Genomic DNA, 15660 nt, shown 5'->3' on the forward strand with positions numbered 1-15660 from the left:
TTCATTGAAATGCCTTTGGAATTGTTGAAATGTATTTTCGAAAATCAAAAGTTTGATTTTGACCTTTACAGACATTTAATTTTCCAGATTTCAGCGTTTTCTGATTCATTGGCGACTATATTAACTGTCAATTTTGCTTAATCTCACGAATATTAAATAAAATGCATTTTGTTGTTTCAATGAATTTTATTATCCCATTGACTGCGCCAATTTTACCTCCATCTATGAAAATTGTAATAAAACATTTATTTTATGCACTGCAAATTCGAAATGTTCATCGATTTTGTTTTTTTTCAATCAAATCGGTTTTTTATTTTAGAAACTTGTTTCCAAATAAACACGAAACGTTTTTTCGATATGTAACGTCGTAAAATAAATATAGTGTGCACTATGAAACATCTGATTACTTATAATTTCAATTGGGAAAGCTGGAATTCTAGTTTTAGCCATTTTCCATGATAAATTATTCATTGAAATTGTTGAAATGTATTTTCGAAAACCAAAAGTTTGATTTTGACCTTTATAGACATTTAATTTTCCAGATTTCAGCGTTTTCTGATTCGTTTACGACTATATTTACTGTCAATTTTGTTTAATCCCACTAATATTAAATAAAATGTATTTTGTTGTTTCAATGAATTTTATTATCCCATTGACTGCGCCAATTTCGCCTCCCTCTATGAAAATTGTAATAAAACATTTATTTTATGCACTGCAAATTCGAAATGTTCATCGATTTTGTTTTTTTTTCAACCAAATCGGTTTTTTATTTTAGAAACTTGTTTCCAAATAAACACGAAACGTTTTTTCGATATGTAACGTCGTAAAATAAATATAGTGTGCACTATGAAACATCTGATTACTTATAATTTCAATTGGGAAAGCTGGAATTCTAGTTTTAGCCATTTTCCATGAAAATTCTTCATTGAAATGCCTTTGGAATTGTTGAAATGTATTTTCGAAAATCAAAAGTTTGATTTTGACCTTTACAGACATTTAATTTTCCAGATTTCAGCGTTTTCTGATTCATTGGCCACTATATTAACTGTCAATTTTGCTTAATCTCACGAATATTAAATAATATGCATTTTGTTGTTTCAATGAATTTTATTATCCCATTGACTGCGCCAATTTCGCCTCCCTCTATGAAAATTGTAATAAAACATTTATTTTATGCACTGCAAATTCGAAATGTTCATCGATTTTGTTTTTTTTCAATCAAATCGGTTTTTTATTTTAGAAACTTGTTTCCAAATAAACACGAAACGTTTTTTCGATATGTAACGTCGTAAAATAAATATAGTGTGCACTATGAAACATCTGATTACTTATAATTTCAATTGGGAAAGCTGGAATTCTAGTTTTAGCCATTTTCCATGAAAATTCTTCATTGAAATGCCTTTGGAATTGTTAAAATGTATTTTCGAAAATCAAAAGTTTGATTTTGACCTTTATAGAGGTTTAATTTTTCCAGATTTCCGCGTTTTCTGGTTCATTGGCGACTATATTAACTGTCAATTTTGTTTAATCCCACTAATATTAAATAAAATGTATTTTGTTGTTTCAATGAATTTTATTATCCCATTGACTGCGCCAATTTTACCTCCATCTATGAAAATTGTAATAAAGCATTCATTTCATACAATGCAAATTCGAAAAGTTTCTCATTTTTGTTTTGTTTCAATCAAATCGGTTTTTTATTTTAGAAACTTGTTTCCAAATAAACACGAAACGTTTTTTCGATATGTAACGTCGTAAAATAAATATAGTGTGCACTATGAAACATCTGATTACTTATAATTTCAATTGGGAAAGCTGGAATTCTAGTTTTAGCCATTTTCCATGAAAATTCTTCATTGAAATGCCTTTGGAATTGTTGAAATGTATTTTCGAAAATCAAAAGTTTGATTTTGACCTTTATAGAGGTTTAATTTTTCCAGATTTCCGCGTTTTCTGGTTCATTGGCGACTATATTAACTGTCAATTTTGTTTAATCCCACTAATATTAAATAAAATGTATTTTGTTGTTTCAATGAATTTTATTATCCCATTGACTGCGCCAATTTTGCCTCCCTCTACAAAAATTGTAATAAAACATTGCAAATTCGAAAAGTTTCTCGATTTAGTACAAAATTTCGCACGTAATATTTTTCGAAAGGATAAATTTTTTTTTTTTTCAGGAAAACCCTTGCTTATAGAAGATATAGACATAGACCTGGATCCTGTTTTGGACAACGTCCTCGAAAAAAATTTCATCAAATCTGGTTCTATAGAAAAAGTAATAGTGGGAGATAAAGAATGCGATGTCCTTAAAGGATTCATGCTCTATATAACAACAAAATTACCAAATCCTCCATATTCACCGGAAATAAGTGCTAAAACGTCGATTATCGATTTTACGGTAACAATGTTGGGTGAGTGATTCGTACGAATCCAAAAGAACTCCGTCAGTGTTATAGATTCTTTATGGTACTTAGGTTTGGAAGATCAGCTTCTGGGCAGGGTTATATTGATGGAAAAATCCGATTTGGAAGCCGAACGAGTCGCACTATTCGAATCGGTTATGCAAAATCAAAGAAGAATGAAAGAATTGGAAACCAATCTATTAAGTAGATTGAATTCCACCAGAGGTTCTTTGGTCGACGACGAGGAACTGATAAACGTTTTGCAAGTCACCAAAACCACGGCCGAAGAAGTTAAACAAAAATTAACAGTATCCGTCGCCACTGAGAAGAAGATCAATGTAGCGCGGGAGGAATTTAGAGCCGTCGCCGCCAGAGGCTCCATATTATATTTTTTAATTGGTAAAAACACATTGTTTTTCGATTATCGAAACGTTCCTTGCTTATTTATTTCCTTCTAGTCGAAATGAGTAACGTTAACGTGATGTATCAGAATTCGTTGAAGCAATTTTTGATCCTATTCGATAATTCCATCACCAAGTCGGAAAAAAGCAACCACACACTTGACAGGATAAATATTATTTTGAAATATCTCACGCACGAGGTAAGTTGTAACATTACAATTTTCAATTTTAGCTATGAATCTACATCCTGAAGCTGTATACTCATATGATCCTTCGTTTTTATCAATCGCAGCTTTGAAATCTTCTCTGGTACTATTTCCTTATCTCTTGGCATCTTCACCAGGATATTCTGTTGGGTTTAGACATCATTTCGAAGACTTTTAATGGTTTATATCCGAGCTGGAAACGCTGTTTCATTATTAACATCAGTATTTTGGTGATTTTTTTTCTCCGGGTTGGGTCTTCATCGATTTCTACATCACTTCTCTTGTCATCTTCTTCTTCTTGTTTCACCAGGATATTCTGTTGGGTTTGGACATCATTTTGAAGACTTTTAATGGTTTATATCCGAGCTGGAAACGCTGTTTCATTATTAACATCAGTATTTTGGTGATTTTTTTTCTCCGGGTTGGGTCTTCATCGATTTCTACATCACTTTTCTTGTCATCTTCTTCTTCTTGATCCACCAGGATATTCTGTTGGGTTTGGACATCATTTCGAAGACTTTTAATGGTTTATATCCGAGCTGCAAACGCTGTTTCATTATTAACATCAGTATTTTGGTGATTTTTTTTCTCCGGGTTGGGTCTTCATCGATTTCTACATCACTTTTCTTGTCATCTTCTTCTTCTTGATTCACCAGGATATTCTGTTGGGTTTGGACATCATTTCGAAGACTTTTAATGGTTTATATCCGAGCTGCGAACGCTGTTTCATTATTAACATCAGTATTTTGGTGATTTTTTTTCTCCGGGTTGGGTCTTCATCGATTTCTACATCACTTTTCTTGTCATCTTCTTCTTCTTGATTCACCAGGATATTCTGTTGGGTTTGGACATCATTTTGAAGACTTTTAATGGTTTATATCCGAGCTGGAAACGCTGTTTCATTATTAACATCAGTATTTTGGTGATTTTTTTTCTCCGGGTTGGGTCTTCATCGATTTCTACATCACTTCTCTTGTCATCTTCTTCTTCTTGTTTCACCAGGATATTCTGTTGGGTTTGGACATCATTTTGAAGACTTTTAATGGTTTATATCCGAGCTGGAAACGCTGTTTCATTATTAACATCAGTATTTTGGTGATTTTTTTTCTCCGGGTTGGGTCTTCATCGATTTCTACATCACTTTTCTTGTCATCTTCTTCTTCTTGATTCACCAGGATATTCTGTTGGGTTTGGACATCATTTTGAAGACTTTTAATGGTTTATATCCGAGCTGGAAACGCTGTTTTATTAGTAACATCAGTATTTTGGTGATTTTTTTCTCCGGGTTGGGTCTTCATCGATTTCTACATCACTTCTCTTGTCATCTTCTTCTTCTTGTTTCACCAGGATATTCTGTTGGGTTTGGACATCATTTTGAAGACTTTTAATGGTTTATATCCGAGCTGGAAACGCTGTTTCATTATTAACATCAGTATTTTGGTGATTTTTTTTCTCCGGGTTGGGTCTTCATCGATTTCTACATCACTTTTCTTGTCATCTTCTTCTTCTTGATTCACCAGGATATTCTGTTGGGTTTGGACATCATTTCGAAGACTTTTAATGGTTTATATCCGAGCTGGAAACGCTGTTTTATTAGTAACATCAGTATTTTGGTGATTTTTTTCTCCGGGTTGGGTCTTCATCGATTTCTACATCACTTTTCTTGTCATCTTCTTCTTCTTGATCCACCAGGATATTCTGTTGGGTTTGGACATCATTTCGAAGACTTTTAATGGTTTATATCCGAGCTGGAAACGCTGTTTTATTAGTAACATCAGTATTTTGGTGATTTTTTTTCTCCGGGTTGGGTCTTCATCGATTTCTACATCACTTTTCTTGTCATCTTCTTCTTCTTGATCCACCAGGATATTCTGTTGGGTTTGGACATCATTTCGAAGACTTTTAATGGTTTATATCCGAGCTGGAAACGCTGTTTTATTAGTAACATCAGTATTTTGGTGATTTTTTTCTCCGGGTTGGGTCTTCATCGATTTCTACATCACTTTTCTTGTCATCTTCTTCTTCTTGATTCACCAGGATATTCTGTTGGGTTTGGACATCATTTCGAAGACTTTTAATGGTTTATATCCGAGCTGCGAACGCTGTTTCATTATTAACATCAGTATTTTGGTGATTTATTTCTCCGGGTTGGGTCTTCATCGATTTCTACATCACTTCTCTTGTCATCTTCTTCTTCTTGTTTCACCAGGATATTCTGTTGGGTTTGGACATCATTTCGAAGACTTTTAATGGTTTATATCCGAGCTGGAAACGCTGTTTTATTAGTAACATCAGTATTTTGGTGATTTTTTTTTCTCCAGTTTGGGTCTTCATCGATTTCTACATCAGTCTTTGTTTCCTCCCACGATTTCTTGAAGTTTTTGGTTTTGGTTGTTGTTTTATTTTGGTGTAACATCGATTCAACTGTTTGATATGATTTTAGGTATGGATTTTTACGCAGAGGAGTTTGTACGAAAGACACAAATCTCTGTTTACGTTAATGATGGCGATGAAGATCGATTTGTATGAAGGTACCATAAAACACGAAGAATTTATGGCTTTCATAAAAGGAGGCGCTTCTCTAGATCTGAACGCCGTCGCCCCTAAGCCTTTCAAATGGATTTTGGACATTACTTGGTTAAATCTAGTCGAAATTAACAAGCTACCAACTTTTTCTGATATATTAACAAAGGTAGCATCGCTGAAAATATTAAAAATTTTATTTACGAAAACGATAACGTTCCAGATTGAAAATAACGAAAAAGAATGGCGGATTTGGTACGAAAAAGAACGTCCCGAAGAAGAAGATATACCGTGCGGATATCAAAAATGTTTGGACGTATTCAGAAAATTGATTTTAATAAGATCTTGGAGTCCGGATCGAACTTTATCTCAAGCTAGAAAATATATAATGGATTCTCTTGGTGAAGAATACGGAGAACCGTGCATTTTAGATTTGGAAGCTACTTGGAACGAATCGGACACAAGAACGCCTCTTATTTGTATACTTTCCATTGGATCGGATCCTTCTCCGCAGATATCCTCCCTAGCTAAATCGAAGGATATACGTGAGTATCCTAACGACACAAATCCTTCATTTCTCCCAAATCTCGCGGGTATTTTCAGCTTTGAAGGCGGTTTCTATGGGACAAGGTCAAGAAATCGTCGCCAAGGATATGATAGAATCGTCGATGGTTAACGGCGGTTGGGTTCTATTGCAAAACATTCATTTGTCTTTACCGTTCGCTACGGAAGTAATGTCCATGATGGCGGATACGGAAGCGATAGAAGATAGTTTCCGGATATGGTTAACGACGGAAGTTCACGAATTATTCCCTATCGGATTGTTACAAATGGCGATAAAGTTTACGAACGAACCGCCCCAAGGTATCAGAGCTAGTATGAAAAGGACGTATCAAAATATCACGCAGGATTTTTTGGATTATTCCGCGCAGGCGCAGTGGCCTCCGTTGTTGTACGCCGTCGCGTTTTTGCATACCGTCGTTCAAGAAAGAAGAAAATTCGGACCTTTAGGTATATATGCAACACCGAATACAAGGAATCGGTATTTAGGGTTGCGTGTATTGCAGGTTGGAACGTCCCGTACGAATTCAATCAAGCGGATTTCGCGGCCAGCGTCCAATTCATTCAGAATCATTTGGACGATATGGATCCTAAAAAAGGAGTTTCTTGGCCTACCGTTTGTTATATGCTCGGCGAAGTTCAGTACGGCGGTAGAGTCACCGACGATTTCGATAAAAGGCTTTTGACGACTTTTACGCAGGTAGGTATACAAAAAATCGTCGATACCCCGTATAATTACGTCGTATACTCTTAAACAGAAAGAAAAAAAAATATCGGAAAATAATGAATTCGAATATAGTTAAACTATTTGAAAGTATTTAAATCCGTATTATTTTTTTAGACTACCCCGTATACAGATATTTATAATTTTCGAAACCATTTCGTTATAAAACTTGTTACGGCCATAATATTTTTTATAATTTGGTGAAATTAGATATTACAACAAAAAAATTTACGTAAAATTATTTTTGAAGAGATATACAAGGTGTTTATTATCACCCTGTAACATATTTGATGTGAAATATTTGCGATTTTTTCAAAATTAAATGAAAATTTCAATAAACGAATTAAATGTACGTTTTCTCCATATACAGGGTGTTCATTTTTCTAACGATTTAGATATAAAAATAATGGTCTGGCTATATCTTTTTAAATACCCTGTATAATTCGGTAGAAATTCGTGCTGTTACAACGAGAATTGAGAAAAATTCAAATATGAGAATATATACAGGGTGTCGTATCTTGTTAAGTAATGATTAATCATCATTTTACATTTTTTTAATTTTTTTTGAATAATTTTTATTGCCACCCTGTATAATTGACATATTTAATATAAAATATTGCACAAAACGCTGGATTTTGATTAAGAGAATGCTCTAAAAGAGAAAGCTCTAAAAAATGAGACGATATATCGTATATATTAAAAAAAATAAAATAAAAAATTTTTGAAAAATAAATTTAAAAATCATCAGTTTAGTTTTAGCATCACCCGGTATAAAAATAATTGCTTTTTTCGTTATAATTAATTGAATATCTCGATATACAAATTTTGCGACTTATTCATATACAGGGTGTTTATTTTTCTAACGATTTAGATATAAAAATAATGGTCTGGTTATATCTTTTTAAGTACCCTGTATAATTCGTTAGAAATTCGTGCTGTTACAACGAGAATTGAGAAAAATTCAAATATGAGAATATATACAGGGTGTCGTATCTTGTTAAGTAATGATTAATCATCATTTTACATTTTTTTTTATTTTTTTTGAATAATTTTTATTGCCACCCTGTATAATTGACATATTTAATATTAAAGATTGCACAAAACGATGGATTTTGATTAAGAGAATGCTCTAAAAGAGAAAGCTCTAAAAAATTAGACGATATATCGTACATATTGAGAATACAAAAAAAAATTTTTTTGAAAAATAAATTTAAAAATCATCAGTTTAGTTTTAGCATCACCCGGTATAAAGATAATTGGTTTTTTCGTTATAATTAATTGAAAATCTCGATATACAAATTTCGTGACTTATTCGTATACAGGGTGTTTATTTTTTTCCCGATTTAGATATAAAAATAATGGTTTGGCTATATCTTTTTAAATACCCTGTATAATTCGGTAGGAATGCATATTTTAACAGCGAGAATTGTGAAAAATTCGAATATGAGGATATATACAGGGTGTCGTATTTTGTTACACAATTCTTATTCCGATGAATTTTTCGAATAATTTTTATTATCACCCTGTAACATATTTAATGTGAAATATTTCGATACGCAGATATTTGCGATTTTTTCAAAACTAAATGAAAATTTCAATAAACGAATTAAATGTACTTTTTCTCCATATACAGGGTGTTTATTTTCTAACGATTTAAATATAAAAATAATGGTCTGGCTATATCTTTTTAAATACCCTGTATAATTCGGTAGAAATTCATGCTGTGACAAAAAGTATTGAGAAAAATTCGAATTTAAGGATATATACAGGGTGTCGCATCTTGTTAAGTAATGATTAGTCATCATATTACATTTTTTTCGATATCTTTTTTGAATAATTTTTATTGCCACCCTGTATAATTGACATATTTAATATAAAAGGTCACACAAAACAATGGATTTTGATTAAAGGACAGCTCTAAAAAACGAAACGATATATCGTATATATTAAAAAAACAAATAAAAAAAAAACTTTTGGAAAAATAAATTGAAAAATCATCAGTTTAGTTTTAGCTTCACACGGTATATAGATAATTGCTTTTTTTGTTATAATTGATTGAAAATCTCGATATACAAATTCATTTTGTCACTAATTCATATACAGGGTGTTTATTTTCTTTTCGATTTAGATATGAAAATAATGGTCTGATCAAATCTTTTTAAATACCCTGTATAATTTGATTAAACTGCATTTTATGATAATTTTTCAAATATTCGACCATATTAAATGTGAAATATTTTCATTTCTTTCCTTTTGAGGTATGGTTTTGCGACGTCCTCCTCCGACCGGGATTCGAATTTTACAAAGGATACAAAGTACCACAAACAAGGAACCTCCAAGGATACATCGATTACGTAAATAGTTTACAGGCGACGGATACGCCGGAAGTTTTCGGTTTACACGCCAACGCCGACATTACATATCAAATTAATACAGCGAAAGGTAAATTTTTAATACGTCAACATAAAAAAAAACGTTGCCAAACTTCATGCAAATTTCTCGATATACATTCTCGTGCAAAAAAATCGACTCGGACAAAAAAAAACTAAACGCCGACACTGTCAAACGTCAATTTCGTTAACAACCAACGAGAATTCTACCAAAAAATTGACACAACACGTGATAAAACTGTTCAAGCGTTCACCCTATCGCGATAAGGTCAGTGGTTTCTGCTCTGAACATGAATCAGTCCAAAATTTACCGTCGTTACCAAAAAAAGTGACAGCTGTCAACGAAGACGCGATTCCCGAAGAAAAAGGAGCACATCCTAGAGTGATGACCGATTCATTAAAACCTCGCTGGTGCTCGAGTCCAACAAGAGTTGGACAATGTTAAGGCTTAAGATTTGAGCCATTGGGGCTCCGTTCTCTTTTCATACGAAACCATAGAGTGCATGTTTGGTGGCGATGGAAGCTACAGAATACCTGATGAAGTATTGGACAAAAGAAAACGTGGCTTTTCCAGGAGGTTCCTGGACGAACTTGATCCCAATGTCCATCCGCATCGCTACGGATTGGAATCAACAAATTTCTGCTAGTTTTTGACCGCGAGCGTGCGATTTGAATCCGTTCTTTTGCTTTTCTGATCAAAGATGTCATCCTGAAACATCTTAGCGTTCAAATTGGGTTAATGCATTTAATTCCAGGTATTCTTGATACCATTTTGAACGTTCAACCGAAGGAAGGGGGCGGCGGCGGAGGGGAAACTAGAGAAAGCGTCGTTTATTGTTTAGCCGAAGACATGTTGGAGAAGCTTCCGAAACCCTACAACAGTTTCGAAGTTAGAGAAGCCCTACAAAGAATGGGACCTTTGTTGCCGATGAATATATTCCTAAGACAAGAAGTCGATAGGATACAGAAAGTTTTAAAAGAAGTACGTTAATTTTGGGGAAAATATCGACTCGGAGATTTCATTCGATTTTTTCTTTTTAGGTGAAATCGACTTTGACGGATTTGAAATTAGCTATTGACGGTACGATTGTTATGAGTCAAAATTTGAGGACGTCTTTGGATTCCATGTACGACGCTAGGATACCGGAAAAATGGCAAAAAGTATGATAGTAATTATCTGTTTTATTTTCATGTTTTTTTTTGTGTTAATAAAAATATTTAGGTTTCGTGGGAATCGGCGACTTTGGGTTTTTGGTACACCGAGCTTTTAGAACGAGACGCTCAATTTCGTAGCTGGTGTCAAAATGGGAAACCGACCGTCTTTTGGATGACTGGATTTTTTAATCCTCAAGGTTTTCTAACCGCTATGAGACAAGTGAGTATACGTGGGTCTCCAATATTTTTTTCCGCCCCTTTTTACTACCATCGTATTTCTCCAAAACGTCATTCGGTCACCAATCCTGTCCTCATTAGTTCTTTCGACCCAATTTTTCTCGAAATTAAGATAAAAACAACCCGGAAAGGAAAATCGTTAATTTGTCAAACTTCATTAAAACTAAAAACAACATTGACAGAAGTAGCGACTTTCGCCACGTCTAGTTTCGCCGTATTTTTGTTGTCAACTGTCAAAATTTGACATAAATATGACAGATACGTTCAATAATCATGGAAATGGAAATTGTTTATGCTGTATGTATCACTATCCTACTGACTGCGCCAATTTTATTTTTCTTCGAGAAAAATCCGTTCGGGAAGGAAAACTATTTATGAAAAATCTAATAGATATTAGAATTTAAGATGAAAAATACAGAGAAAAGTCAAAATTTGACATAAATATGACAAATACGTTCAATAATCATGAAATTTCTCCAAAACATCATTCGGTCACCAATCCTGTCCTCATTAGTTCTTTCGACCCAATTTATCCCGAAATTAAGATAAAAACAACCCGGAAAGGAAAATCGTTAATTTGTCAAACTTCATTAAAACTAAAAACAACATTGACAGAAGTAGCGACTTTCGCCACGTCAGTTTTCGCCGTATTTTTGTTGTCAACTGTCAAAATTTGACATAAATATGACAGATACGTTCAATAATCATGGAAATGGAAATTGTTTATGCTGTATGTATCACTATCCTACTGACTGCGCCAATTTTATTTTTCTTCGAGAAAAATCCGTTCGGGAAGGAAAACTATTTATGAAAAATCTAATAGATATTAGAATTTAAGATGAAAAATACAGAGAAAAGTCAAAATTTGACATAAATATGACAAATACGTTCAATAATCATGAAATTTCTCCAAAACATCATTCGGTCACCAATCCTGTCCTCATTAGTTTTTTCGACCCAATTTATCCCGAAATTAAGATAAAAACAACCCGGAAAGGAAAATCGTTAATTTGTCAAACTTCATTAAAACTAAAAACTTTAAAAACAACATTGACAGAAGTAGCGACTTTCGCCACGTCAGTTTTCGCCGTATTTTTGTTGTCAACTGTCAAAATTTGACATAAATATGACAGATACGTTCAATAATCATGAAAATGGAAACAATTTATCTTGTCGTTGCTGAAGAAAAGAAATTCGGATATTAAACATGTTTTACGCGAAAAGATAAACAAAGAAATCGAGGAAAAGTTATATAATTATCATCATGGAAGTATTTCGTCGCATGGATACGCAGAATTTTCATTTACTTTACGGTACCAGAAGTACTTGGCCCATAAACATTTGAACCGACCTCGTAGAAACGAAAATTCTGTAATAACAACAAACACAGATTTGTAGATAGCTTTTGACGCTATATATAAAGGGGATTTTCTAATTTATTGATGTTTTTTCTGCAATTGCTCAATTTAATTTCCAAAAATTCAGTATTTTCATATTCAGTATCCTACTGACTGCGCCAATTTTACTTTTCTTTAAGAAAAATATAGAGAAAAGTCAAAATTTGACACAAATATGACAAATACGTTCAATAATCATGAAATTTCTCCAAAACATCATTCGGTCACCAATCCTGTCCTCATTAGTTCTTTCGACCCAATTTATCCCGAAATTAAGATAAAAACAACCCGGAAAGGAAAATCGTTAATTTGTCAAACTTCATTAAAACTAAAAACTTTAAAAACAACATTGACAGAAGTAGCGACTTTCGCCACGTCAGTTTTCGCCGTATTTTTGTTGTCAACTGTCAAAATTTGACATAAATATGACAGATACGTTCAATAATCATGAAAATGGAAATTGTTTATGCTGTATGTATCACTATCCTACTGACTGCGCCAATTTTATTTTTCTTCGAGAAAAATCCGTTCGGGAAGGAAAACTATTTATGAAAAATCTAATAGATATTAGAATTTAAGATGAAAAATACAGAGAAAAGTCAAAATTTGACATAAATATGACAAATACGTTCAATAATCATGAAATTTCTCCAAAACATCATTCGGTCACCAATCCTGTCCTCATTAGTTCTTTCGACCCAATTTATCCCGAAATTAAGATAAAAACAACCCGGAAAGGAAAATCGTTAATTTGTCAAACTTCATTAAAACTAAAAACTTTAAAAACAACATTGACAGAAGTAGCGACTTTCGCCACGTCAGTTTTCGCCGTATTTTTGTTGTCAACTGTCAAAATTTGACATAAATATGACAGATACGTTCAATAATCATGAAAATGGAAACAATTTATCTTGTCGTTGCTGAAGAAAAGAAATTCTGATATTAAACATGTTTTACGCGAAAAGATAAACAAAGAAATCGAGGAAAAGTTATATAATTATCATCATGGAAGTATTTCGTCGCATGGATACGCAGAATTTTCATTTACTTTACGGTACCAGAAGTACTTGGCCCATAAACATTTGAACCGACCTCGTAGAAACGAAAATTCTGTAATAACAACAAACACAGATTTGTAGATAGCTTTTGACGCTATATATAAAGGGGATTTTCTAATTTATTGATGTTTTTTCTGCAATTGCTCAATTTAATTTCCAAAAATTCAGTATTTTCATAATCAGTATCCTACTGACTGCGCCAATTTTACTTTTCTTTAAGAAAAATATAGAGAAAAGTCAAAATTTGACACAAATATGACAAATACGTTCAATAATCATGGAAATGGAAATTGTTGATGTTGTTGGGTATTAAACATCTTTTTACGCGAAAAAATAAACAAAGAAATCGAGAAAAAGTTATATAATTATCATCTTGCAAGTATTTCGTCGCATTTAAAAATCACAATCCTACTGACTGCGCCAATTTCATTTTTCTTCGAGAGAAATCCGTTCGGGAAGGAAAACTATTGATGAAAAATCTGATAGAGATTGGAATTTAAAATGAATAATACAGGGAAAAGTCAAAATTCAAGAAATATAATATAAGCATTACAAGGAACTTCGTTAAATTTATAATTTTTCAAATTGTATAGTTAACGATGGGCGTTTTTTTCGAATGTCGAATATTACATTATTTCATATAATTATTTTTCAGGACGTAACCCGAGCTCACAAAGGTTGGGCGTTAGATTCTGTAGTACTACAGAACATGATCACAAAACAGGGTAAAGAAGAGATCAAAGAAAGTCCCGCGGAAGGCGTATACGTTCACGGTTTATTTCTGGAAGGCGCCGGTTTGGATAGAAGAACTGGAAAATTAATCGAAAGTAAACCGAAAGTTTTGTACGAACAAATGCCTGTCATTTACATTTTCGCTATAAATACGACGGCAGGAAAAGATCCCAAATTGTACGAATGTCCTATTTATAGAAAACCCCAAAGGACCGATCAGAAATACGTCGGTTCGATCGATTTCGAAACTGATCACAATCCTCGACATTGGACGTTGAGGGGGGTGGCACTTTTGTGCGATATCAAATAAATTTTTTAATACATTTGAAAATATGAATTTTTAATGAAAAATTTTCCATTTTGTAGTTGCCTCATGATGAGATCGCTTCTCGAAGCGCTTCATTTGTTGTAACATTTGCACTGGGTTATAATAAAAGTTATTAAAAATGACATTTTCGTATCATTCTATTCTAAACAACTGCGTTTCGTATCTTATCTTATTTCGCTTACCTTCCCGACGTTTTCTAACCTTACTTAACCTTATTTAACGTTACCTAACCTCAATTAATCTTGTTTAACGTTACCTAACCTCAGTTAATCTTGTTTAACGTTACCTATCTTCAATTAAACTTGTTTAACGTTACCTAACCTCAGTTTAACGTTACCTAACCTCAGTTTAACATTACCTAACCTCAATTAATCTTGTTTAAAGTTACCTAACCTCACTTAACTCCAGTTTAACGTTACTTAACCTCAGTTAATCTTGTTTAACATTACCTAACCTCAGTTTAACATTACCTAACCTCAATTAATCTTGTTTAAAGTTACCTAACCCCACTTAACCCCAGTTTAACGTTACCTAACCTCAATTAATCTTGTTTAACGTTACCTAACCTCAGTTTAACGTTACCTAACCTCAGTTTAACATTACCTAACCTCAATTAATCTTGTTTAAAGTTACCTAACCTCACTTAACCCCAGTTTAACGTTACCTAACCTCAGTTAATCTTGTTTAACGTTACCTAACCTCAGTTTAACATCACCTAACTTCAATTAAACTTGTTTAACGTTACCTAACCTCAGTTTAACATTACCTAACCTCAATTAATCTTGTTTAAAGTTACCTAACCTCACTTAACCCCAGTTTAACGTTACCTAACCTCAATTAATCTTGTTTAACGTTACCTAACCTCACTTAACCCCAGTTTAACGTTACCTAACCTCAGTTAATCTTGTTTTAACGTTACCTAACCTCAGTTTAACATCACCTAACTTCAATTAATCTTGTTTAAAGTTACCTAACTTCACTTAACCCCAGTTTAACGTTACCTAACCTCAATTAATCTTGTTTAACGTTACCTAACCTCATGTTAACATTACCTAACCTCAATTAATCTTGTTTAACGTTACCTAATCTCATGTTAACGTTACCTAAGCTCAATTAATCTTGTTTAACGTTACTTAACCTCAGTTTAACATTACCTAACCTCAATTAATCTTGTTTAACGTTACCTAACCTCATGTTAACATTACCTAACCTCAATTAATCTTGTTTAACGTTACCTAATCTCATGTTAACGTTACCTAAGCTCAATTAATCTTGTTTAACGTTACTTAACCTCAGTTTAACATTACCTAACCTCAATTAATCTTGTTTAACGTTACCTAACCTCATGTTAACGTTACCTAAGCTCAATTAATCTTGTTTAACGTTACTTAACCTCAGTTTAACATTACCTAACCTCAATTAATCTTGTTTAAAGTTACCTAACCTCAGTATCTGATCTAAACTAGCCTTAAGGTGGTGGACAATCTGTTATGTTGGCTGAGGAAGATCACGATAAATTTCATGCCACGTAAATAGGCTTGGC

The 15660-nt window shown here is 33.1% G+C and overlaps 1 protein-coding gene across 1 annotated transcript in view; it reads left to right on the plus strand.

The window, feature by feature from the left end:
* LOC130447810 (dynein axonemal heavy chain 5) overlaps window positions 1–14099 on the plus strand; it is a 97097-nt gene extending 82998 nt beyond the window's left edge. Inside the window, exons 46-57 of the mRNA XM_056784836.1 lie at window positions 2181–2414; window positions 2478–2804; window positions 2864–3006; window positions 5456–5704; window positions 5759–6080; window positions 6139–6546; window positions 6603–6796; window positions 9079–9262; window positions 9966–10192; window positions 10252–10371; window positions 10433–10585; window positions 13713–14099. Coding sequence (XP_056640814.1) covers window positions 2181–2414; window positions 2478–2804; window positions 2864–3006; window positions 5456–5704; window positions 5759–6080; window positions 6139–6546; window positions 6603–6796; window positions 9079–9262; window positions 9966–10192; window positions 10252–10371; window positions 10433–10585; window positions 13713–14099 — 2948 coding nt within the window. The remainder of the gene's footprint in view (window positions 1–2180; window positions 2415–2477; window positions 2805–2863; window positions 3007–5455; window positions 5705–5758; window positions 6081–6138; window positions 6547–6602; window positions 6797–9078; window positions 9263–9965; window positions 10193–10251; window positions 10372–10432; window positions 10586–13712) is intronic.
* The last annotated feature ends 1561 nt before the right edge of the window (window positions 14100–15660 follow it).

Source organism: Diorhabda sublineata, chromosome 8 (genome assembly GCF_026230105.1).
Source record: "Diorhabda sublineata isolate icDioSubl1.1 chromosome 8, icDioSubl1.1, whole genome shotgun sequence".
Lineage (NCBI taxonomy): Eukaryota > Metazoa > Arthropoda > Insecta > Coleoptera > Chrysomelidae > Diorhabda > Diorhabda sublineata.